Source organism: Aphelocoma coerulescens, chromosome 2, assembly GCF_041296385.1.
Source record: "Aphelocoma coerulescens isolate FSJ_1873_10779 chromosome 2, UR_Acoe_1.0, whole genome shotgun sequence".
Lineage (NCBI taxonomy): Eukaryota > Metazoa > Chordata > Aves > Passeriformes > Corvidae > Aphelocoma > Aphelocoma coerulescens.
Genome location: NC_091015.1, coordinates 13636433 through 13664298, shown reverse-complemented (window position 1 = coordinate 13664298; position 27866 = coordinate 13636433). Strand labels below are relative to the sequence as shown.

The 27866-nt window shown below is 38.3% G+C and overlaps 1 protein-coding gene across 12 annotated transcripts in view; it reads right to left on the bottom strand.

The window, feature by feature from the left end:
• Positions 1-27866, bottom strand: part of PARD3 (par-3 family cell polarity regulator) — a 449586-nt gene that overhangs the window by 260079 nt on the left and 161641 nt on the right. For all 12 annotated transcript variants that reach the window (XM_069006483.1, XM_069006487.1, XM_069006484.1 and 9 more), the window contains exon 4: positions 10737-10915. In XM_069006483.1, coding sequence (XP_068862584.1) covers positions 10737-10915 — 179 coding nt within the window. The remainder of the gene's footprint in view (positions 1-10736; positions 10916-27866) is intronic.

Here is a 27866-nt window from a genome sequence, read left to right as displayed (position 1 = left end):
AGGAAAAGACTACTTGTTTGTAGGGTTTAGTTCCTTGTTATGGCCGCAGACTGGGGATAGGATCTGTGATAAGAGATGAGACTTTGTTTAGTCTTTTGAGATTATAATTTCACTTGAAAAACTTCAGGCAAATTCATGTCTACAAGGGCAATTATTGTTGTTGAATCACTGTAAAGGCAATAAAGGTTGTTCTTCTTTCTTTTAATGCTCCACTATGACCATGTCAGACCCTGAACCATTTGGTGTCACTCTCAGACAGGATGCTAAAAGCTGTAATTACCAAAACATTCACATAGTTTATGTAAGTAACTCTGTCTGATGAAAACATCTGTTTATAAATGCAATAATATACACATAGACCTGTTTTCCATGCTGTCTGATGGTCTAGCAAACAGCTTCCTGCAGTTTTTTATTTGGTTGAGGTTTTGTGGTTGCTCTTTAACTGGATTTTAGACAAATAAATATGGGATAAGACTAAATGGATCCCCATTTGTAAAAAACAAAACAAAACAAAACAAAACACCAAACCAAAAAACAAAGAAGACTGCATAAATAATGTCTATTTTATGTGAAAAATATATTATATATGGAAAATTAATTCAACCAAAAGATGCACTGCATGAAGAGAAATTCCATTAAAACCCAAACCCTACTTACATAGATGTCAGACTTGGAACTATTCTCTCTATTAACATAGTATCTTTTAACAACAATTTCTCCCAAGCATCAGTAGTTTACCTCCAAACTAATTGTACCAGTCACTTCCTACAGCTATCCATGTATCTTAAGAAACTGACACTACTGCTTGGGTGAGCTGCCTTTTGCTCCCAGTAGATCCAGCTTTCCCGGGTTGCTCTTTTTCTGATGTATACTGAAGACCATGACCTCAGAAGCTGCAATAACCCAGATACAGCCCAGCCATTTAGTGTATAGAAGAAGGAAAGAGATACAGTCACTCAGTATCAGGAATCTTTGCTCTCAGGCCATTCTCCAAGGAGTATAGTAACAGACAACTCCCACATTAAAGAATTACCACAGCTTCATGCCTCCTATCAGCTCTGACCCAGAACATGGGTCATTTCCAACTGGTAAAAAATGATTTGCAGAAGATACAAATATAATAGTCTAATAAAAAACTTGCATGTTCTATTTATGGTGAAAAGAGATGAGAAGAATGACAACTCTACATTTATTTGGATATTTTCAGAATGACTTGTCTAAGAAATGACCCTCTGTATAGCTCCATGAAAGGAATTAATGTATTATACTTCTAGAAAAGCTCATTAGATGCCAACAAGGAAAAAAGCAATTGAAAAGCCAGTGTTGTGCTCAAGTTCTATCACCTTACACTCAGAAATTCCCAGAGTTGTTCTATTCCAATTTATATATTCCATGTTATCCTTTGACTGACAAGCAAGGCCTGACCTTAAAAAAAGCCGCAACTCCGGGCCATGATGAATAGACAGTTTTCTGTGCAAGTGGTGTTATATGTAAACATTTAGTGTCAAAGAACATGGGCTAAATTAAGAGTTAACTAAAAAACACGATACTGCCTATTCAAAACATTCTGTTCATCTCTCTTGTTTACAACACAAGAATGAAAAATGTCATGATCTCTGCACATACACACACAAAGCCAGAAGTTTCCAAACAGTGTGCACTGTTATTTCTCAGACAGAAGGACAGGAAAGAAACTGCTTCTTCCATTCACTCTTTACTTATTAATCTCCTAATAAACCCCCACAAGGGATAATGCAAAACAACTCAAATAACATACAGCCGTTTATATTCAGTAATTATAATTCAAAAACTGGATTTTATTTCTGTAAGCTGAACTAAAAAGACATGGCTTTCCACGGTTCCATTTTAGAGAAAAATAAATGAACCAGTTCAAGTGTCATGAAGCTACAGTTCCGATTCCTCTACATATTATACTTTTTATTATTTTATAAACCACTTTTCCTTCTACTATTTTTCATTCAAGTGAATATTCTCCTTTGCTGTGCCACTATAAAGGTATCTAAAGAGTTTTTTTATGTATATCCACCTATATATGAATCTATCTGGGTATCTGTTTAAATGCAACAATATAATTATGCACAGTCCTGCCTTATTCACCAGGTATTTGCTTTTGTACTCAAATTTATACAATGTTTTATGCCAATCTGGATTTAGAGAAAATATAATTTGTATTTTAAGTATTGACACGATTCACCTGATTCCTTGGGAGAGCCAAGAAATCAAAGAAGGAAAAAAAAGCTGCTAATGAATTTATTTCAAAGTAGGCTCTGAAAATAGGATTTAACAAATAGAATGCCAATATTATATATATTTGAGAAGCTAAGAGAAACAGGAAACAAGGGGGTACAGGAGACTTCTCACAGAGCTTATATTTAGATCTTGAAATGAAGAATATCTTATAAACCACCAGCAGCAGCCTTTTAAATGTCGAGTAGATGCTTTCAGTTGGCCATACCACTAAAATGCTGCAACTGGCTGTTTGCATGTTTAGAAACTTGCATCTGATGTTCTGAAATGAAGAAAGGAGGCTGGGATATGAGGTAACCAGTCTGTCTTCTCCAACTAATGGAACTGGTTTTCCCCTCCTTCTTCATTACATTGGCCAGCATGGAGAAGAGCTCCATGAAGCTCAAGACCAGAAGCACAAAGGCAATGCCCCAAACCCACGGTACCTTCGCACACACTGAGCCAGTCACTCTTCCCCACTGACACCCACACCACTGCCCGCCTCTATATCAAATGATATGGACCAGGAACTCCACAGGGCTCTCAGCAAAGCATGCATCACCTCATCCAACTTCCCAATTCATTTCAGACCTCAGCCAGAATTCCTCCTGTGGAAGTCTGTGGGGAAGGCCCAGAGAGGAACCAGCCAGGGGCTTGTACGAGTGTTTCTCTTTTATCTGAGTTTACAGCAGCACACACACCCTTGGCTCCTTGCAGTCTCATTATCTTCCTCACACTGAACAGCTTCCCATCTTTCTTCATCTTATGGTTTTAGCTTTTGTCCACATTTCATTTACTTCACATGCTCAGCAGGCAAGCTCTTAAGTTGGACATCTGTACACAAGAGCTGAAGAGCTCGTTTATAAAGAGACAATAAAACTGGAAGGTAGCACATAATGACCATTCTGTCAGGCTGTGAACAGAGCCAGGTTAAGGGACCTCTGTTTCAGCCTCAAAATCAACCGTAACAGAAGTAAGCCCAGAAGGTGACTAGGAATTCCTGTATTTACTGGAGCTGATTTTCCCCACTAACTAAAGCTTAACATCTCCTCCCCAGCCTTACTACTCCTTTGCACTGATTAGTTTCACACATGAGTGAATTTTATTCTGACACTGCTTGGTTGTCTCGGCTTTATTCACTGCAAGATGAGATAAGTGAATTTAAAAATGCAACAAATTTAGAAAAAGATGCTGAAATATTCACTGTTTAAAACGTGCAAGTTCATGTCTGAACACTGTTGGGAAGCACAGCCTGCAACCTGAATTGTACTTTAAACTTATTTTTCTTGCTAGCTACACATTCAGCCAAAATCCAAACATGCTTTGCATCAATACACAACCTTGATAATCAGGAAACAAGACAGACAAATATTTTAATCTGCAACAGCTCTTGAACCACAAGTGTTGCATGGTTGTAGGTTACAACTAAACAGATGAAAGCAGGTCAAAATCCAGATCCAAATATTACCAAGAAATACATATGTGCTTCTAACCTTTGGAAATAAAAAAATCCACTAAACCTGAACATCTAACCTTTTTTTTTTTTTTTTTTTTTTTTTTTTAAAAAAACTTACTTAATCTTTTATCAACCTACTCTTTCAGGCCCAGTCTTTTACCCTCAAACCCAGGGAGAGCTGCAAAACCATAAAAAATTAAAACCAATAGAGATGAACACCTAAACATGGGAATTTACAAAGTACACAGTCACTTAGAAGAATGGCAGAGGAGAAGTCTCCAATTATCCTATACCGTGTACTTGAGAGCTTTCTGTTTTCAGTATGGCTTTCACTGGCTTTCAGAGAGGTGCTGTACACTGCATTTCCTGAAGTGAAAAGACAAACAACCTGTGCACATTCCACCACTCCTTTGTCATGGGTTAGAGAGTCACTCAGCCAGACCCTCCTTGGCACTCCCACCTCGTGATGCAGCACTGTGTCCCCTCTCATATGGAGCAGACATTGCTCACCAGACATTGCTCTCCCATAACTCAGAGTGAGACATGGGATTGCACAGCACTGGGACACAAATATACATTCTTCCTACCTTACTGATGAAGAACAAAGGCAGTGTGTTTAACAGACCTGCTCAGCCTGAGAGCAGAAGTGGAAAAAACTCACCAGCTCTCAGATCTTGCACTGATAATCTGTCTCTTTAGGGGGACAGAGAGGAGATCTGACAGATGGGCATCCACAAACGGATGACTTGGAGCAAAAAGAGGTAGAACAACCAAGGAGATGGAGAAAATTACACCTTCACTTCGGATTTATTGTTTTTGTTGTTGGCTTTTTCCCTCCTTAATGCATGGTCATGGCTGACTTTTGGATGCCAGCAGCTGAATCCTGTCCATGTACACAGTCCTCAGCAAACAGAACAGCACAGCATCAAAAGATGCACACTGGCTGTTACCTCTGTGCACTAGGCAAGGATTTTTCACTTTGTGTCTCTTATTCCCAGCCTGCTGGTGACGATAAGAAACATTGTATTTTTTTTCACATTTTGAAAGTCAGGAATTTTGAGCTGTTACACAGAGTTTTTATTGCATTAAAATATCACCAGCCTCTCTGCTGAAGTCAGACAATTCTTCATGGTATTCAAGAAAGCACCTGAGGCAAAGGGCACATAAAGAAATAGGAGTTATTCCATCAAAACATAAGAAAACAACTTTCTTATTCTGAGCATGACTGAACACTGGAAGAGGTTGCCCAGAAAGTTGGTGCAGGCTCCATCCCTGGAGATGTATATACTCAAAACCTGACTGGACACAGACCTGAGTAACCTGCTCTAGTTGCCCCTGCTTTGACCAAGCAGGCTGGACTAGACAATCTCCAGAGGTACCTTCCAGCTTCAGCTGTTCTGTGATTCTGGGAAAGTCATGAATTTTACATGCTACCCAGGACAAGAACAACACATACTATGTTGATTTTATATTGCACTCTCTAAACTATTTAATCATCATATAACAAGCTGCCAGCAACAAGCTACTATCACAAAGGAAGAAAATTGATACACATAACTTTCATTTTCTTAATTTCCATTAATCTCTCTCCTATAACATTTTACATATTAAAACACTTTATTTCATTACCTGTGGATAACCCACACTCATTTTCCTTTCCTCTCAGTCTGTGCAAAATCACATCTGAAATGACAAAAAATGTGACCATCTTGCTGAAAAGAAAACAAACCCTGCTCAAATACAGCTGGATGAAGATCTATTCATGGCTATTGAATCCCTCAAAACTTTTGTCTAAAACACTGCATTTTTATGCCAAAAGCAGGAAGCTGTATTCATCATGTGGGGGTTTAAAACCTATCATGACAGACATACCAGGCTCTTTGCCGATATCTTGAACTTCTCCTGAGCAGATTCAGCTGTATTACAGCACTTTACCAATATTGTTCACCTGGACCACAGTACCTCCCTTCCAAAGGAGTCAAAAACAGAGGCTAAGGTTCCCAAGAAGCATCAGCAACACTTTGGTCTCTTGCTCCCAGTCTTTTAGTCTGCAGTCTTCCCTAGTCAATTTAACAGATTTACACTCTGCCATTCAGACTTCCTGTCTATAAAATGACACCAACACACAATTCCAATACAGGGCTCTTCAATCCTCCGAATTATACTTAAATTCTATAGAAATAGCATGTCTTTGGTGACAGTGACAAAGCAAACTTCACTAAGCTGTGTTTAAAAGGACTCCAAGATAAATGAAACTAATTTTCACTTTAAATTTGATTTTGAAACTGAAATACCATTATTGCTGAAGCTTTTCAAAAAATGCATGCATGCTTTTCTCCTATCTAAACACATTTCATTAGAGGAATATTTCTTCATTCTGTTTACAAAGAGGATTAGAAAGCATTGCATCTTTCACATAAATATAAAACCCTGCAACCCAGCAATCTGAAAATTTGTATTCATCAATTTGTATGTCTCAACCCATGGGAACAGCAAAAATACCTGCAAGAGGAGATGTGGGAAACACAATGCTTTGCAGGTAAGGTAATTGACACTAGATGAGACTTAGATCACTCACATGAAGTTTCAAATTCTTTCTCTGCAGTTTATAGAGGCCAAAACAATTAGATTTCCAAGTTAGAAAAAAGCATATCCTAGGAAAAATTATTATTCTTTCTACAAGGCACAGTGATATTCCTCCTCAAAATACATATATGGACAAACCCATTCAACAACAAATTAGCAAAAAATCTGGCTGCTGACTAAACAGCAAAGACAAAAAGCGAAGGAAAAAAGCAATTACAAAATGATGTGCCAAGTGCACTGAGTTATGTGCTTGCTGTTGCCGATCCACCCCACAGAGCACATTGTGTGCCATTTGCTTTGCTGCAGGTGGGTGAACCCAAGAGCCAGAGACACAGAAGCCCATGCACAAACATTTTTCTCTCTCTTGAGCTCTCCTTTTTAACCTACATTTTCAATTCTTTCTGCTGTACCAATGCTGTTATCTCTAACAGGGCAATACATGAATCAAAATCAGAAAAGTCACAGTGGGAAGTTTGTCGTAATCCAGTTATCCACAGTGTATCCCTGCATTAAGCAAGGCAGGTTAACTAGATAAGCCTTCAGTCTTTCAGAAAAGCAGGATCAAAGCAGGTAACTAATTTGTAATGATAAGCCATTCCTCACCACAAATGGAGATGTAAATTTAAAAAACCACACTTAAAATATATGGGATAATTAATTCACAGTCATTATAAGATGCAACATAAGTGGTTGTTGCATTTACACTCTTCCAATACTGTAACACAAACATCTAAGGGGAAAGAAACATGATTTTCATTAATGCAGCTCACATCTATTAAGGACAGTTAGTTAAGCCAATAGGCCTTGGTACTGAATTATTAAGAATGTGATTCAAATCAACAGTTATTCAGAAAACAATAATATCAAAAAAGATTTTACTGCAGTGGAAAAAAGCACACATGATATGCTTCAGCTGTGTACAATCTGTTCACCTGTACAGTTCAATACAATTCTAACAAAATTACAGCTTGCAGATCAGGTATTACTCCAGGCCTCTGAGAAGAGATTTCTACTAGGAGATTTCTTCTTTTTTCATTAGAATGGCTCAAGGAAGCAAGAGACAGGATTAAGTCTAGCTATGAGTCACTAGGTAATACAGGTATGTGTCTTGCACACAAAAAAAAGTATCTGAAAATAATTTTATATTCAATTCAAAAAAATATAAATCCCAAGAAGAAAATTTACCTACTAGAGGTGATCATGAGCCAGTTTTGTGAATACTTTCACAGATAGGAAGACCTATTCATTTGGTTGAAAACATGCATGGGAAGGATAAAGTCAGAAATTACCTAGCTAAGTACAATTAATAACACTAAAATAACTTGTAAATAATCAATAATTCTGCTAATTAATGAGTACATTGGGACTAAAACCACTTGGTTTCCAGTTGCGTTTACAGATAAAAAACACAGAAAGTAAAAATTATGTGAGATTCCAATTCTAGGGATACAGAGTGTATTATGATATCCTGATAATAAATAAGATGTTTCTTTACAATGAGATGATTTGAAAAATGGATGAGAATGCACGCCCAGTTTAGGGCAAGGATTTCATAGCACAACATCCTACTTATTGTATCAGAAATGCATCTCAAGTTCAACATACATAAAAGTCTTTGCAGGACCAACTCAGGTCCCTCCAAAGCAAACTCTGTCTCTGATCATTCTCTTCTTTCCTGAGAGACACAGAAGATCTTGATGTCTCACTTCATTTTTCCCGGTAACTACAGGCAGCACTACAGTTTCATCAGCAGGATCCTTCAAACAGCCCTTAACAAACCCCTCAACAGAGTATTTTTGCTCTTCCCCAGCACCCTTTTCCCTTTCTGTTTGCCCAGAACTACTGGCATATGTCCTGGCTCCTCACAGCCTTCTTTGCATGGCAGCACTCTCACCCCTTCATTCCATCTCAACTTGGGCATCTGCCCGTTTTCCTGCCATTCCAAATTCTTCATACCCAAAATGAAACAAACACCAGTAAGAAGTCCTCTCTCACTTGTCCCCGAGAAATAAATCCCTTCTGCCAGATACATGCAACTTCCCCTGTGCTAATTCCTCCAAAACTTGGACAGGGTTTCTACCTGTCAATTATTTCTCTTCAGAGGTGACGGGCTGAAAGTAATGTCACTTCTTAGAGTCAGTAGGTGGATGAGGCTTTTGGCAACTCTCCCAGAAACCCTTTTCATGTTTCTGCAAGATACTGCTGGGGCAAAGTTGCTAATCTACAACTGTGCTGCAAATCTCAGCCCAAGAACATATGTTCTTGTGCTGTCAAGAGAGAGAACTGCAGTGAAAACATTACATAGTGCCAACCACTCACAAAAGATATATGGGTGCTCAAGTCCAATGCACTGAGCAGAAAATTAAGATTGTTCTCATTGCTTTTCTCAAAATGTCTGTGTCATCTATAATCAATGAAACAGTCTGAAACAAAGCACAGCCATCTCTTTGTTATCCGAGTAGCTGAAGAAAACAACCTAACATAAGAAAAGTACTGAGGATTTGTTATAGCTCGAATAACACAAATACACTTGTAAAAATTCATTGTTAGTACTTTGGTAAGAGACTGGAGACAGGGACTTCAAAAATGCACCATTTAGAATAATAATACAAATGAAGTTGTAGCTAATACTGGGAAAGGAAATGAGAATTCTTAATACCCATTCCTAAGAGAAACAGGATTGGCTACAAAATCTTGACTCACATGAAGAAATCAAGACACTGAAAACAGAAAAAAATCAGTCTAGCATAAATGAACTCAGGATTAGTTCATAAGACACACTGCGTAAGCAATTACTTAATTCCAGATGTTTACTGCATCTTATCTATTTAAAATAGTGAACTGCTCTATTCAAATGATCAATATATAGAGTATGCAAAAAAGATAAAAGAAATTATCAGCATCTATTGTACTAACTAATGTAACTTTAGTTCTTTCCAATCTTCTTGATTTAATGTTCTCTGGTGGCTTGCTTCCCATCACTACATGAGATCATATGCATTCCTTTCCAATTTGGTCACCGTGCTCCAATAGACATGAAATATTTTCACAAAAATCAAGAGTAAGTACAGGCTGAACAAATAATGATGCAAGAAGACTAGTGTGAAAGATTAGCTGCTGTTCAGTTCTCTCCAATTTCTGCTAACTTCAGACATTCAAAGAAATCTGATTATGCTATGCATAGCCCCTCATATCTATGCTTTTGTAGTAATGAAGTGTCACCTCATTATGATTTCACAGAAATTAACTGAAAATGTTAATACTTCAAATGGATTAGATTATCATTTTTCTTCTCTGAATCAGATTAGTAAAAAGCACATTTTCACAAAACAGCACACACTTCTGTGCCACACCAGTACAAGTGACAGAAAACATACTATTACCTGCCTGAAATCCTGATCAAGCAGAAACCCAACGATACCAGCTTAAACTGACACCTCTGCTTGAACAGTCACCTCAACACCTATGAGCACTGAGCTTTTACAGATGCTTTTGAAATGACCAAAAGTCCACTGAAAATAGTTTGGTTCATTAGCAGTGTATAAAGACTTCTTTATTTGGGGTGTGTGAATCCCGACCGCTGAGACTTAGTTTGCATTTATACTACACAGAATTAATAGGAATGAAGGGAAAAAAAAGAAAAGCTATAATAAGCTACATATTTTCCAAGAGGACTTTGTGCTGTGCAGTCAGAATGGCAAGCAAAAGTGCAACATTCTTTTAAAATTAATCATTTCTATTAGAAAACATACTTTTTTTTCTTTTGAGTTTGTCTGCAAGTTACCATCACAATTATGGGCAATGTTGGGATCAGTACAAAAGGGCATGGTTCCTCCAATTTTTTCAATATTGCACTGAGAAGAGAGCTTCTTGCTGACTTCTCTAGCAAATAATGCAATTCGTGGAGTGATACTGAAGTCATATTGAAAAAATGAAGGAAAAAATACTCATTCTACATTTCACTGTTTTATTTTTAAGACTGTTATCAAGGAGAGAAATCATTTGCAATTTGTGTTTTGTATTACTTGACTAGAGCCTCAGAAAGTACAAATTAGCCATGCTGTGTTAGCAAGACAAACCAGACCAGCTGTGGGCATGCAGATTATTCATTGACATTATAGGGATCAGTAAAACTTATTATATACATGGCCTATTAGCATTAAGAAAAAGTTGAAAAATAAAAACTTTGCAGAATAATAAGTAATCAGAGGTTCAACTACAGCTAATGGCAAAAATCAGGTTTTTAGAGTCCCTGCTGTGGGCATCACGGAGACTCTGTGAAGGGCAGGACACATGTGACTCAAACACTTCTCTGCTGCTGATGGGGTTTGGTGGACAAGGTCAGAAAACACAAGTTTAAACCAGGAGCAGATGAGAGAAAGAGAAAACAATTCAAGTTTCATGCACATTTGTCATTTATTTAATAAAGAGGGAAAAAGAAATATACCTTTCTTTCATGAGCACTGGGCACGCCAGGGGTGTTCTGCTTGAGGAAGCCTGCAGTTGTGGACCACCTGGTAGGGTTTTTCCTTGAAGGCTCTTCTGAAGAAAAATTTGTGTCACTCACAGAGGTTGAGAGGCCAATCAGTGCAGGGTCACTACTACGTCGGACATGGAGAGGCATATCTGAAGAATAAAACAGACAGTAAATAAACATTGACTAGATTTAAAATGTTTTTGACAAAGGAAAAATATTTTTTTAAGCTCTGGAAGGGTGGCTGCGACTGAATGTGGTTTCACAGAGTAAGGAGTTATTGACCTTAGCATAGTTCCTCAAGGACAAGGTCTGTTGCCTCCAAACCACAGCCTTTCTGCTTGGCTGCACAAGGAGAAAATGAAGGGAAAACCAAACTCTTTGAACCTAGCACAGCTCAGTGGCTTTCCAAGTACAAACACAGCATCCTTCCTATCTGTTGGATGTCATGCAAAATAAAAAGATGCAACATAAACTTGAACAACCAGGTGACATACAGGTATTTTAAAGAGCAAGTAGCCAAAGCCCAGTGACAAAGTAAGGGGTGGAACTAGGACAATGTGTCCCCCACCCCACTGGCCGGGCTGCAGCCTGGGCACTGCTAGCACTACTGCTGCCAAGAAGCTGCAGGCCAGCCAAGGCAGCCTCCTCGCCTTCTAAAATACACTCTGCATTTCTTTCTCACAACTTATGGAAGAGACTGTTTTCTACTCTGCATTCTTCCTTTGCCTCTTCCTGACAGCTCAAACAAGACCTGTGCTGATTTACCCTGATTCCCTTAGCCTTCCAGCTGGCATGACTGACAGGAGAAAAATATTTCATTAGTAAAAAATGATGCAGCAAACAGGTAGACTGATTGGAAAGGTTTTCTTAATATATGTAGAGGTCACACCCATTCTGGAAACTTTGATGGCACATTAAAGTTAGTTTCTTTTGAAATACAACTTAATTTTTTCCAATTTCATTTATTATCCTGCAACAAATACCCACACATCTATCCTCTCCTTGCCCGAACAGAAGTTTCACTGCCTGAATTTGTGACCTCTCAGTACTCTCCAACTCAGCATCAGAACAGAAAGGGCTGTGATTTATCAGTATTATTTCTCTTTACTGCTGCACTGGGAACTCTGAATGCAAAGTGCAAAGGAAAAAAGGTGAAAGCAATGGCACATAAGCAGTTGAGTCAGTGGGAAAGGCACACTGGGCCACAGCTGAGAATAAAAACCAGGACTAGGTTTTAATGCTTTGATGAAACAGTTCCCAAGGAAACTGAGGGTGCATGTCTGGCAATACTAACAGGAATACACAGTGACAGGAGTTGTTTGTTAAATGACTTCTCTCAATCTTGACAATTGCTTCATGTTAATGTTACATTTAATATTATTAAAGAATCTTATTTTGCAGGGCATTATGAACACACTGAGAAATACAGTAAGTCATGCCACACAATGAAAATATGGGAGTTTTTTTAATCCACTAGGGCTCCTGCTGCTGAGATATAAATAAGTGTTACATGACCAAACACCAAAACAGTCAATCTATTTCATGTTCATTCTGGTAAACAAGAATAACAAAGAATTAATATTTTTTCCCCACAACTGTTATACTATTTCTCTTTCTTTTCAATTCCTTTTTTTAAAATTTTCATAACAAAAGGTAATTTCCAACAAATAAAATGCTTTCTTTTATAAATATGTATAAACATATTTATACACATACACATAACTGTATAATGGAACTAGAATAAATTAAAGGAGTATTTCATGAAAGGTCACTAATTATGCAGGAAAGTCTTAATGGTCAGAGTTAAGTCTGCTAAGCATTTGATTTCTCAGTATATACTCATAGACTGTAATAGAGGGTTTTTCTTTGACTGTCTTGTTTTCAACTGCTCCAGGTTTCATGAAGCAGCTGAAGGGAAAGCACCTCCTTTCCCCCTTGACAGCAAACACACGAAGAGTGCCCTATCAAACCACAGGAGATCTCTGTACAAAGGTGGCTCAGCTGCAGCCCCAGCCAGCGCCCCAGCACGCAGGATGAAGTGACCCCTTCCCAGCAGTGCCTGTGCTGCTGGCACAGCCCCGAACACACACTCTGCATTATTAGATCAGCCTGAGCCAAAAAGGGGCTCTGTAGTATGTAGTGCCACTTAAGAAAAATACCAATCTATATTTGCTCCAAGCAGCAGCCCGTGCATATTATCATGTTTGCCTCCGCTACCCACCCCACAACAGAGAATTACAATTTTCAAACATGAGTTCATTTGCTCCTTATGCTTGTATGTCTATATATAAGCAAGGTGATAGCAAAATGTTCTTGTATTTTTACACTTCTTCAAATTGCTTGACAAAACAAAAGTTCAGATGGGTGAACTTCTGTAAGAAGAGAAGCCAAATTGCCAACAAAGAAAGAAAGGATGAAACTGGAAATCTAGCCAGCGTTTCTGGAGAGGAGCAAGACATTATCTCTGCCTTGGCTTTTGCTTTGTAGTGAAAACCTGACAGTTTGCACAATGGTGAGCAGAGACTCTTCAAAATTCAGGTAGTCAAGTGTGCAATGGAATTCCCAAATACTAATATGCTCCAGAGAAAACACTAACAGGAAAAGCTTTTTTACAAAATCTACTCACAGATGAGCCACCTTTAATATGATCAGTTTCATTTTAGTAAGGTTAGCTATTGAGGTATTTTCAGATGTTACTGAACATTTCATCAGATCTTAAAAAAAAAGGGTATTCTGTCAATATAAAGATACAAATGATCTACTCTAGTCTCTTCTTATGAAAAGGTTCCATACATAAAGAAAAGTGATTTGTTTTACTAAGCAAATTTCACAATAAAGTGAATTATAGAAAACAAAAATTTGTGTGTGTTGCATCTGCGTATTTCCCAATTTAACAAGAAATTTAAACATATGGCATTATTTTTTTATTACTGGGATGGGACAGGCACACAGAGTTGGCTCTGATGCATGCGGCTTGGCAATGGTCAACAGGTCTTAATCCAAGAACTAAATCTTGTTCACACTATGTTAACCACAAGATGTAAACATAATGACCTGCATTCTCTTAAATTCTGTTCTGAGAGACCATTCTAACTTGGGTTTGATACTCTCTATTAAAACAACAACATAAAAGAATATATTGAACAGATTTATTTTTAACCAATATATTGTTGGTTACAATCCTCTAGTTTACAGAATTTGAATAGAATTTATAGATTTGAAGAGGATATACTTTGAAATATTAAAAGGAAAATCAAAGGAAAGGAACTTAATAATTAAACCACAAGATGAAGTACGCATGGGACCGATGCAATGTCACTGATTCCAGGATGATGGCTGATACTGTTTGAAGTCTGTGGTTTCTTTGAAGAGTGGATAAAACAGCAATGAACTCTAATCACAAGGCTTCAAATTCTCTGTGGCACTAATGCACTGTAAATATTGATTTGCTTCTGCAGCGAAGGTGCCTTTTAAATAAGCACTTGAAACGGTAAATCTAATAATGAATTACAGGAAGTTTTAAAAGTCTAAGGAATAAAGAAAAATTAAATTAAAAATCCTGAAAGTTACCACTAACTCAGTTCTTGAGCCACATTCAAGGACTTGAAGTATTCAACCCAGAGTGAACTTCAGAAAGAATTATGTGGACAGAGAATCCCATTAAGTTATGTATACAGCCAGAATTCTGCTAGAAAATGGTTATTTGTAGGATATATCCAAGCTGTATAACAAAATGCTTGCATTCATAATCATGAAATTCTGACTGGAAGTCTCATTTTATTAAAAGCAACAGCAGTTTCACTATAAATTATAAAAACAGCCAATACACATTTTATAACCGTCTTTAAATGTTAAGAGAACAGAGTTGTACCTTCCCTTCCTGCCAGCAATTCCATTTTTATTTTAAAAGGGTCATCACCTTCTCTGATTTTCAAATATGCTCACGAGCAAACGCATTTGAGGACCTGGCAAACTTCATCCATAAAGCTGAGTATGTTGTCCTGCGTGCAGGCACTCAGCACAATGGATGGTGGCCCCCCAGAACAGAGATAATATATACCTTCCCAAACCAATTTCCTTTTGGATGTCAGCTTGGAGGGCATGACTAGAAAAATACATACTTATATTTATATAGCATGCCCAAGATAATTTTACTCTGTGAAGGTTTCAACTGATGCTTCAGCTCCCCAGTGCCACTGCACTTTGTGCAATTTGGTGTGCAGTGGATTTAAGGCACAGAAATGAAAAAAATTATCTTAGAGTCATTTCTGGCCATCTCACACAGACCATCAGGCTCATGACAGGTGAGTAGACCAGAAGAGGACTTTTTTTTTCTCTCCACTCTAGAGATGTCTCTGGGAAAATGATGAATCAGTAAAATCAAAATCTCTGTGGGAAAGAGTAGCTTTTAACAAAAGAGCTGCTCAGGTTAGACAGAGTTCCTGAAAGTGATCCCATAGATATGTATGTACATCAGGGTGCACGGTATACACAAGACACACACAGGTCCTATGTCAGCATCAAAAAAACAGTCTGGGGATAGGAGATAGAAACTAAACAGCTTTGCTGTCTCCACTGCCCATCCAGCTCATCATTCTGCTCAAATCCTCATCTGGAGCCCAAGGGAAAGGATGAATCAGGGTCATCCTCAGGCTGAGGAAAGCAGGACTGCTTCTTTCAGCTTGAAGTACTTGAAATCAGAAGTTAAGGCTTTGTCTATATTTAACTGAAATATCTCTTAAAAAAAATTTAGATTAGCCTTGAGTTTCACACTCCAGCACAGCTCCTGGAGTTCTGGTTCCAATTTCAGTAGGTTCAGTTCATCTCCTTGTTCCACTCAGCTGGACATAGCAAGAGCCAAACATCCCTTATGACATTCAAAAGCTCAAATCCCCATCCCAGTTCAACTTTCATATTTGCAAACCTCTGAGAGGTGATTATAACTTCCAAAGACCACCGAGGCTGTTGTAGAATTGACTATGGATAGAAGAAAAACAGTTGGAGACAAAAACCAGCTGATTGTGAACTTATCTACAAACTGCTCTAAACCCTAGCAGCAGCTAACATAATGCAGAACTTCTCTACAAGATTAACAAAACAGTGCAAATCAAATGTAGACATCTTGAATTAGAAATGGAAAGACAAAAAAAAAAAAAAAGCCCTTAAGCCATTCCAAGAGGTGAAGAACCACTGCTGGGACAAAGGCACCACCCATCCTGAAGAAGAAAACAGGCACACTGTAGGGAGAGGACAGCTGGGAAGGACACAAAACAGGAGCACCACAAAGCTACCACCAGTTGCAGATCTTTTTAGAAACATACTTTTGAATGTCACATTAAAGCAGGAGGAAATACATATATATTATATATGTATATATTTATACACACACCACCAACTCTCTCCTCATGGCTCAGAGCAGTATTTTTCTCTCTCCTAGAATCCATTCCACTTTTAAGTAATGATTATTTTAAAATAATTTGCAGCATTCCCAAATGGCAAAATCTCCACAATTTGTTTATTTGTATTATTCTCCCCAAGTTTATCCTTCTGTCACCAGTTACCTCCCCTTCCCTAAAAAAACCCTCTTTTCATATGTCACATACATCTCAATTCTCCCCTAAACAATGCTACACAGCACATAGCCTTTGCCTCTTTCATTTCTCTATTACTGTTCATTTCTGTAAATATTATTCCAGTCTTAACTTGTTCAGAAGGCACCCGGAATAGTGAATTTCTTTTATGAAATACCCTCAGTGCTGTTTAAATCCTCCCTGTCATTTTTTGAACTTTGATGCTAATATATAGTCAACAGTAATCACATTTGGGTACTTCATTGTCATGGTATCAACCCAGAACATCCAAAGAAATCCTAAAACTTTCTCTGTAGTCTCACTCCAGCATCTGTCTTGATAATTGAAGTACAAGTTCAGTTTAGATCAATGTTCTCATACATTATCTTCTATTTATTAAGGCTGAATCAAACTGTATGCAGTTGTGTAGTACATCTCTGTGGGGGTATATATATTTCCTTTGTTCATGCTATTCTATTTTCCCAGCCTATCAACATTTGGAAATTTAATTAACATACTCTTTACAGTACTGATTCTCTCAGATTTAAAGATGTTAAATAAACCAAAAGTGACAGGAGGCCTCATGAAACCCTATTGGACAACAATCTCTAGACTAAGATTCCCTTCAATTTTTAAGATTTCTGTGCTGACTTTTAATCCATACTGAAGTGTTTACGGTCACATTTCAAGTCACTTAAATTTCTATCAAATGCTTCTACATTTGCAAATATTACATGAATTACATAGCATTTACCTGCAAATGCCAAGTATTTTGTATTCATGGCTTTCCCTTTCAGAATTACAAGAAAGATGACATAGTTTAGATAATTAGCATTTCTCTACTTGAAAATATGTTTGTGCTTAAAAAGATCAACTTCTGAAATTAATTTTTCTACATTCAGAACTCTCAGTTAAATAAGAAGACTTCCACTGCTCATACAGAGAAAAAAATCATTGTTTTACACAATTCCAGATATTTATAACTACTTCATGTACAAACCAACTGTTTTCAGTTGTTGTTCTAGCAATTCATCGACAAACAACAGCTTATGTACTTCTCACAGACAGATTTTCAATGTTATCAAATATTCTGTTTTCTTGTATCTTTAGTATTAAAATGGCACATTTATAAGCATTTGCACATGAAATCATGACAAGTCACCATTAGCCTGTTTTCCTCCCACCCCTGCCCCATGCAGTTGGAGTTCTGGCAGGCAGCCACACCAGGAGCAGGGCAGAGGCTGGGCCACAGCACTAAAAATGCACAGCATAGTCTGGAAGATGGCAGATGAATGTGGCAGGTTGTGTCCCCAACCATCACATAAATGTAGGGAAAAGACACTTGGCTGTGTAAAACACATGAACAGAAGCCCACTGCATGCTAGCACACCTTTAAGAAACATAGGACATTATGTTAGCATGCCTATCATCAAAAATGACTGATAGAACAATAAGATCATTTCTGGAAGAAAGGACAGCAGAGAAAAGAATGCAAGCAAGCTACCAAATAAAATCGTATTACAAAGCAGAAGAAAGAAGAAAAGTCTTTACTTTCCTAGTAAAATATTCAGTTTCTTTTAATAGAACCTAAGTTTTCCCTGCCATGACTGCTCAATGACTTTGAAATTCAGAAATAAAAAACAACCTGCCACAGCCACATTTTAATAACGACGTAATGTTAAATCCTTATCTTGAAAGGCCTTTAAAATAACAATCTTCCTTCTCTTTCTCTAATATTCTTTCTTCTTACTTTTGAATACTAAGATCCAGGAAGAAAACGATGATTGCACCCTGAAACTCAATTTACTCAGACACTGACTTTTAAAGCTAATTAGAGAAAGATCTTTAAAACTGAAATTAAAATTTAATTACCTACACCCTCTCTGTCTCTTTTCTCTGGGCTCTTTTCTAAAATGCAAATATCTTTGCATGCCAAAAGAAAAGACAAAAATGTCAGATTTTACAAATGTTCTACTCGGATCTGTCAAAAAATTGTGTTTCAGTATATTTTAATGAGCTAAAGTCTCAGAGTTTCGGGTACATTCTTCATGGATTTCCTTAAAACATGCTGGATTACCTCTTTACCTGTTTTCATGCTACTGCTCCAAATGTAAGAAAAATGCACTTCTAGTCCCCAGATGCCGAAAACTTTTGCAAAAATTTGTGCCTTACTTCTTTAAACAGTTGTGTGACAGTAGAAACATCATCAACATTGCTGCTGCTGAAGTTATTTTGCTTTCATTAAAGATCATGCCTTGCTAATAATACTATAATTGATATTTAGTTATATTATAATGAAGACACTGTATTACATATCTTCATTCTGCAGTGCAAGCAAGAGTTTACAGTGACAAGAACAAATTCCTGGCTGCTTTGAGTTGATAAAACTTCACCCCCCTGAGACACAGGAAGGAAGCTGGCAGATATTTTTCTTACCACAACTTTGAAAAATCCCCTGAAACTTAACAGAAAAATTCCTCCTGTTAGTGCAATGCTATGAAAACTGTTGATTGTTTATGGTCTAAATGCTTTGGGTAGGCTCAGAAAGGAAGCAAGACATTTGCAACGTTTTCTTGGATAGAAGAGAAAACATATAGATGAAACAATAGGATTTAGATTGTAACTTGAAGAGCTCAGTTGGGAAGAACAAGGAATGATAGAATGTGTATAATACACAGTACAGTTCTTTCACCAGTGAGTTTCAGTCAGAGAAAACCCGCTGTGGTTGCCACTGTCGTCACCCCCTTCTGGTCCCCAGGCCACCACTGTGCTTTTATGTGAGGAGGAAAAGGGGTGGGGACAAGTGCAGTACCCTGCAGTACCAGATATGAGGGATTCAGTACTACTTGTTACACTATATATATTTCTGACTTATCAGAAAATAAAGTTTCTTTCAACATCTGTTGCCAACACAGTCTCGTACATTACTACATGACCTCACATGTGAAGTGAGAATTCCTTTGTGGATCATATGCAGATGCCAAAGAGTTAAACATGCTTAATTGAAATTCAGCAGGTACATGTGTAATTAGCAAGAGATTTGTCACTACACAAGTCCTTACAAAGCTGGTACTAGAATCTCTCTCCTTCCCTACTCTTTGTCAAAACCTAATGCCTCATCCACTGGCTCATGAATTACATCACAAATTGACTTGGCAGAAAAGTAAAGGCCTGCATTGCCCAGAGGGCTGTGGAGCCTCCAGACTGCCCATCAGCATCCCCTCTGCAGGAACTGCCCAGTGAAGGAAACCCTACACATCAGCCACTCCTGGGGCAAATGGCAAGGAAATGAAAACGTGCAGCATTTCTAGTTTAGAATGGAAAAAAAAAAAAAAAAACAAGCTTCTGGACTAGTAAGACATCATGATGGCACCATCACTGAACAGCCTAGTGTGTACACAGTGTATGGGAAATAAAGGGTGGCAGCAGGGATCCTACTGGTGTCTTAATTATGGGAACAATGAACAAGTTATGTATGATGGTTGTTTACCTCATTTATTTTTGAAGCGGTAAGGGAAGAGGTATTTCTTTGCCAGTCATCAGATGAATGCTCAATCTTTGGAGATGTCTGGCTGTTAATCTGCTCCTTCTCCATGTTTGTGAGGAGAAGTTCCTCACCACTGAGCGGATACTTGGCAACCCTCCTTTTCTGGCTGGGGTGAGCATGGCTGGCTCCAGCCTTGCTCCACTGCAGAGAAGTTCAGAAGCCATCAAAAACTGAGCTGGGTTTTTTTCTTAAGATATAAAAGTGATCCTGTATATCACAGGCCTCTGTCAAGCTGAAGAAGGCAGCAATTTGGGGATATCAGTGCCTGAAAGTGGATCTGAACCTGAGTTATGCAAAATCCAAACAGCTTCCTTACAGAAATTATTTAGAGAGATTTTTAACTGAAGCATAATAATTATAACAATCAAAGAAACTTGACCACAATCATTTAAAGGGTTGGGGTTTTCTGGACAGAAATTATATGTGCATAGCTACTGCACAAAATACAAAAAAAAAATACAAAATGTGGGAAGGAATAGCCTCTATGCACACTACTGAGTTTCCAACACAGTGCAAACAAAATTTACAATTAACATCTATAATAAGACAGAGCGAACATAGTCCTGAAGTTCTATTAAAAATTACCAACAGCTTCTGTAATTTTAATGGCACTTGCTCTTGTTTCTATGACAGAAACATTTACGAGGATTATGAGAAGCATGTTGGTACATTCATGAAACATGCTCTCATTATCAAATGCTCTCTTGTTTCAAATCTCTGTGAGTTAACGATCCACTGAACTCCTATCTGCTGCTGATGACCAAGAAGAGCAAAAGATCTCACGCAGAACTAGGAAAAGGCCACGTCATGCCAGCCCATGTGCTCAGATAAACAATACCTAGCAGAAGGCTCTTCTGCACGCAGGGACTAATACAGCTCAAAGGCAAAGCACAGAGCATAAAGATCTCAAGAATATTATTTTCTGTCATTCAGCTGCAAGTATCAAGCTGAATCCCCACAGACAAATCAAGCATTTGCGTGTTTAAGTAATGAGACGAAATGCCACCAACCCTCCTCATCCACAGGGGATGCAGGGGAGTGGAGCTGCCATGACCATGCCATGGGAGGGCAGATTGTGGTGCTCTCTGCAAGCAGATGTGACGTTGTGCTGACCTTTCATTGGGGGTAGGTCAGAGAACAGTCTGGGAAGCTGCAAAGTTTGGTGACTACACAAAACTAATTGTGACCAAACAAGGTCTTTCCAACTACAGAGTGGGGAATAAGAAGCTCCAGCTTCAACACAACATGCTAAAATCTTCTCATTAACTCTTAACGTTAAAGATCACCTTCTGCAGAAAACTCCAGTGTTCCCAGTAGCCAAATAGTAAAACAATTTAGACTACACTGGAAGTTGTTGTTAAATTGTTCAGATAATGCCCACAATGGGACAATAACATGTAACACCTGCTGTTCTCCAAGGGTGACAGACCAACAGACATCCTTCATTCTTCTTCTTTTCTACAAACAGATATCCACTTACTGTTTAAAACCATGCCTAGAGAGCAGTAGGACACTAGTGCTGCTTGAAGTATGTGCACAGTTGAGCATCTTTACATGTAGTTTTCAAAGTCCCCAACAACAATAGGGAGCATAAATAGCTCTCTTCTGGAAATAAAGAACATTTTCTACACGTAGAAAAACTTTGCCAATGTCTTTTTTTTTCTTTTTTTTTTTTTTTTTTTTTTAATTTTTATTCTCCCCTCCTCCCCGTCACTGTCTTTTTTTTCCCCCCATTCCTCTCCTTCTGCAGCCCTGGAAACATGCAGTTACGCTGCATGCTTAATTATGTGCCTCTCACTCCCTATTTTTTTATTTCACATTGCCAAATTTGGAGAGTAAAAAATTATTCCTAAAAGTTCAAAACCAAGAATAAGCCAATAGAAAGAGCTTCAACTGAGGTTCAAAAGGTTTGCTACATGAAAGACAGTTCGTGAATTTTTGGATCAATGACTTTTCATGCTTGCAGTTGCCAAATTTCATTAGAATTTGTGATTGGTTCTAGCCCAGAGATGAAGATCATCTTTCTTAGTGGGGAAACAGCTTTAGCCAGAACTAACAGAAGATATTTACTGAAATACTATGGTATATACTTCATGCCAGAATTTGTCAGATTCCCAGCAGCTAACTTTTCCAAGCTGTCTCTGCACCACAAGGCTCCCTCCTTGTCTCATCCTAGAATGTGCTACGATGATTTCAAGTATCTGCACGCAGAGAGGGAACATGAGGTGGACAAACTTTATTTTACAAAATCTATACTTTATTATTATTATTATTCATTTTATGCTATTAGGAATTCTCATTTTGTTTCATTCTTCAAAGGAGATTAATAAGGTAGCTATTTTTCTGCAGCCCAAAATGTATTGATACATTGAAATGAGAAAAAGAGCAGACTGCCAGCATATATTATTTGGTCTTCTTCCATGAGCATGGGTAATTGGAGGTTGTTGCCTGAACATGAAGAGTGTCAACAGATTCAAAGGAAAATCAGTAGCCCAGGACAGGTTATCCTGGAAATGCCCCACAAGTAGTCAGCTGGAGAAGAGGACTCTGCAAAACCCCTCACACTCTGCACTGTACACTAAGCAGAAAAGAACATGCTGTTCCAGCTGTTCTCACAACTGAATGGCTCCTTCTGCACCTGAACCCAGACAAGTGCCTTGTGCACTTGTGCACCTCACTCTCTTCCAAGACCTCCTTGCAGAAAGACTGTTAGTTAAGAAAATCTCTGCTGAGGATGGACAGAAGGAAAACCAGGAAAACAAAGGAACTATAATTGTTCTAGTTCCTGTGAGCCCCTGGCCAGGGCTGCTTTTCATGTGGGCTGGTGGACAGAGTGCTCACTTCCCTGAATGCTACACACCCAGGCACAGCCCCACAGTACTAATGACCTCGGTCCTTGGGAAAATGTATCCAGAAGTAAAGCAGGAACGTGGAAAGGTCACTCTCCATCCAACTGCCAACATGGAGATGCAAAGAAAGAGCTGCTTTTCCAGTAAGTGCCCCAGCTGCACTGGGATGCCAGTCAGGATGTAAAGGACAGCTGCAAGAGCACAATGGCATCCAGTCCTCAGCATCCACGGGCTTCCCCTACTCACCTTGTACCTGCATATCCATAAGATGCTCCTGTTGTAACCAAAAATAAAATTCAGTGTAATAATACTTTTAGCTTAAGTTAATTCTCCACAAACGTTCTGTGGAATGCAATTCCTCAAAATTTTCCACTCCTCAAAAGACAGTTATCTTGCATAACCACTAAAAGAAAGCCACAGGAGAAGACAGCCATCTCCTGTACCGATGGAAATACTTCTTTAACCTATCTGAGAGCAAATGATTTTAGGGAACAAGTCCTATTATCATCCTTTTTATATTGTATTAGAATTTAGAACACTTCCTAGTAATAAGACCTCCCTAGCATATTGATTTTCAATCCATACATCCTTACATGGCTTGTACAAAACACCTGGCCATTCACAGAATAAACACAAGGAAGATGTACAAACTGTGAGTAGAACATCCATAGGCTCTCACAGATCATCAACTTCTCTGCAGCATGCATCACACAGTCAATGTGCTCCCAGCAGGAACCACCTCTGGTTTTTTAAGTGCTTAGTTAAAAATCTAAAAATTAACTCTAATTGTTCTCATTCTACACATTTTTACATTAAATATGGTGCTTCTGACTAAAAAGCACTTTACTGGTTAATAAAAGTAGCTATCTTGAGTTTTATGCAAAATAAGAAAGCAGAAAAATAGATTATTGTTTAGCTACCTATGTTTATGCAATCTCTGAAGGCAGAGTATTTTAATAACTATATGAGTGCTAGTATATTTAATATTTCATATGAGATGTCAAAAATCTATGGCATTAAATAACATCTAAGATACTTACTCATCACTACAAATACAAAGGCTACCTAAAACAGAGAATGCTCATGCAGATGTTTTTTAAAGTCACTCCAGAACAAAAGTGTATTTGTATTCATGCAAATACACATTAGCTTTAATTGGGATTTTGCCTGTAGAGAAACTGAAACATTATCTTTTACATCATTCACATAAACACTAAAAATACTTCTTAAATGTTTCTAAAACTAAATAGCTTTCTGAGGCTAAGTTCATTACTTGGTGTTCTTCTCTGGAATTTTTAGAACTATTTTAAAAGTTATTAATTCATTATAGAGTTCACTTTTTTTTTGTCAGAGGAGATTTTGATTTATGTATTTTTCAAGCTTTTGAGAATACTTCCAAAGGATGTTTAACATTTTTAGTCTCAAGTTCAAACTTAGGAGAGAAAACTTACCCATTGGTCATGCAATACACAAAACACAAACCTCCTGAACAATTTTAAAAAGGAAGCCAAGACTTTGCATATGTGGGAAATGAAGCCTGAATCTCAAAAATTGAGTGTTCCATCCCCTCCACAACAGAACATTTCCAATAAAGGGGCTCTTTTTTTATCATGCAAAAGCCAATGAGAGGAAAGACCACTCATGGAGGAACAACTCCTGGCTGCAGGTATTACAAATCACACAAGAGGGGGGCAGATTGGGCTGCATCTTGTTCTGTGCCCAGTATCAAGCAGCCCTCACTAACCTCCCCCAGTTTTTATCAGCTCTTGGAATACAACCATCATTGTACCTTTTTGTGTGATTAGTATGGCAATTCTCATTTAGGGAAGATTAAAATAAACCAAACAGATGTATTTGCTTTTTCTGAGATGACCAAAACCATTTGGGCAAAGCAAGGCTGCTCTCATGTTCCTCAGAAGCAGCTGGGTTATCTCAAATACAAGTACTGGACTAAAACCACCTATCAAATGTAAGAGTTTTTTGCTGTTTCCACATAGCTGAGGAGAAAAGCAGTTAAACGTCTCAGAGAGCTCTGCTGCTCCTCTTCAGCAGCAGTACCTCAGCAGGACTGGAAATGGGAGCCAAAACTAACCAATCCCACATGCATTCAGATGTCCACATTCCTCACTCCTGGTTGGCACAGGAGTGCCAGTTGGCACAGTGCTGGGATGCTGGCCCTTGGCCTGCTAACTCCAGGAGAAAGGAAGAGACAGAGATCATGAGACTGAGAGATGATTATGCTCAGCACATCTAAAACCTAAAGGCAGGTATATAATATCCCCACTGGGTCACTGGACCATGCTGTCACAGATCACCATCAAACAGTCCCTTTCTGACCACAGACATTCTGCAGCTCTTGTCCCTGTGCACACTTTGTGCTTCAGGAAGTCCTGTGACACAGACACACATTTACCTTTTCAGTAAATGGCACTTCACAATCCCCTTCCTGAGGAGTTTTAACTATTTTGTTTCCCTTTTCACATTAAAGCAGAGGAAAAGGACAGAACTGGACATCACATACTTTGAATTCCAGTGGGATTCACCTAGAGATGACTGAAAAATAACAAGCTTAATCCACAAAAATGTAATACTAAGTTCTTTAACAAAATACACTTTAGCAGATTAGCTATCAAAGAAGACCAACCTCTCTGCTCCCAAACTGGAGGATAAAAGTCTTTGCATGAACAAAACAAACACAAAAATTCTTGGATCAAAATTCACTCAGCAGCATGAGGCTGAAAAAATTTTCCTGCTGATTTACTGCATGGCAGTTTGCTTGTCTAGCCTTTCCAAACACTGATCTAACATCAGTGTTGAGGACAGCAAGAGGGAAAATTGCTGCCTAAGTGGCAGGTTTGTTATTGTTTGAAAATTCTACAGAGTTCACTAGAAACTTCTAAAAAGAGCATCTTTAATTCCCTGAAATTACTGATAATCGGCCAAGTGAATGGAGAACAATTATGAGTAAAATTGAATGCTTCCAAATGCCAATTTGCTTTATATCCTGAATTAATATTGCATAAGCATTTCTAGTCTCTTGCTGTAAAAGCACAGGACTAAAAACCTAGGCCCACAGGCAGTCTTGCACGGCTCTCCTCACAGAATTCTGTATCATCATTTTTGCATTTTATAATCATACTTAGCATTTATGTGGTGATTTACATATTTAACCTATTTTTCTTTCAAAAACAAAACCCCACATCTGTAAGGTAAACTGTTTTCTGCATTAAATGTTCAACAATAAGCAGTCACACAATAGCACGAAGCCCCTAGTAAGCCAGAGATACAAGCTGGGTTTTGCTACTAATTAAGTCAGAGCACACTTGAAGCCATTGCTGCAAAATACAGTCTTAGGAATTTTTTGTAATACAGCTATGCCAGCAGCTGGCCATGAAGTACAGCAAAGAGAATAAGGACTCTGGGAAGAAAAGGGCTCAAAACATCCTTTTTTTTTTTTTTTGCTGAGCCAAAACAGATTTTTTTTGCTGAGCCTTCTGTTAAAGGGCCAAGAAAGTATAAAAAGTTAATGTAGAATTTTTGTCAGCCTCAGTTTCCTGAGTAGTAGATGACTTTCCAGCCAGTTCCACAGAAGAACATGACCAGCCCAAGCCACAGTGACTCAACCAGATGCTGTCCATCCTCCTTAGTCTGCACTTCCTCTGCACCAAGGAGGAGCTGAATCAAAAAGCAAATGCACAAAAAACCTTTAAAATTAATTTTCTCCTTTTATCCTAAAAAACCCCAAAACACACAACAAAGCAAGACAAAACAAACCTAACCAAGTAAGCACACTCCACCTACAAACAAAATGTAGGGTATGGATGAATGGGAAACCTGGCTGCTGGGGGCTTTGCAGGAGTAAAGGGTACTGCAGCAGTATGGCTACAGATTTCTGTGGCAGACAGGATGGAAAGGTTACAGAACTGGATGGAATGGACAATGTAAACAACAAGAGAGGGTGCACCAAAAAAAAAAAAAGTTAAGAAAATAAATATAGAATAATATTAAATGAGAAAAGCACAGGTCCAAGTATGGGAAGAATCATTTGCTACACACATTGCAGCACTACTGTGAGACTCCAAACAAGACTCATAACTCAAATCCGGAAGACACCCTGTGATCATCCTGTCAAACACCTATATAAGCCCAGGTACACCATGCAATAATGTCTGCATTTAGTCTTTTAACTTCTGTTGGAAATACAGAAAAATATTGACTTTAATTTCAAGACTTCAGGAGACAGAGAATCCATCAAAGCCCCAGGACTGTCATTTTTAAAGCTCTGCAATTCAGTGAATGTCTCCTATGTCAGAAAATCCACAGTTTGTGTTTCAGGAAAGGTAATTCAAAATGTCATCATGAACTTATACAAATCTAACATTACACACTACCATTTTTCATTTTGTGATTAACACTTGAGAAATAACAAAAGTTTAATCATGTGGGATTATCCTTCCTTTTCATGTCTTTAACTTTTTTTTTTTGTTTTCTTCTTCAGTTTCTGGCATGGACCAGGTCTCAGATTCTACAGAGAGTTTTGCGAAGAGAAAGGGTGAGCGGGAGGGCAGCAGCAACCTACTCACTTTCAGAGTCATACATCATTTACATGGGTCCTAGGGTAATTGTTTATACAGCAAAGTAACATCAAGGAAACAGTTATGTATTTTTATTTGTCCCCAGGGAGGTAAGCATTCCCTGCCACTAGCTCCTCTTCCTGCCCTCCCCCCTCCCCTTTTCTGATCCATGCATCTTTGTTCTTTTATTCTTCATGCCTTCTCTTTTCCATTCTCCTTCTGTTTCTGATCACAGGCTGATACGAAGTGGTTGTCTCCTTTCTAAAATTTCCATGAGGCATCAAGTTAACCCAGATGCACGGGGTTGTCAATCTGGAAGTCAGCAAATGGAAACAGAAGGAAGGAGCATCAAGTCACCAGCTAACCTTCTTTTGGGTTAAAGCCTCATCCCCATCACACGTGCTGAGCATCTCACATTCTGCAGCTTGATAACTACAGACAGAAAGCACAGAGCACACAAAGAGCCTTCATCAGCAGCCCTACCTTTGACATTTCCTCACTTTTCATTGTTAAAAATGATCCTTCAGGTATCTTACAAGCAAACAACAGAAAAAATAGTG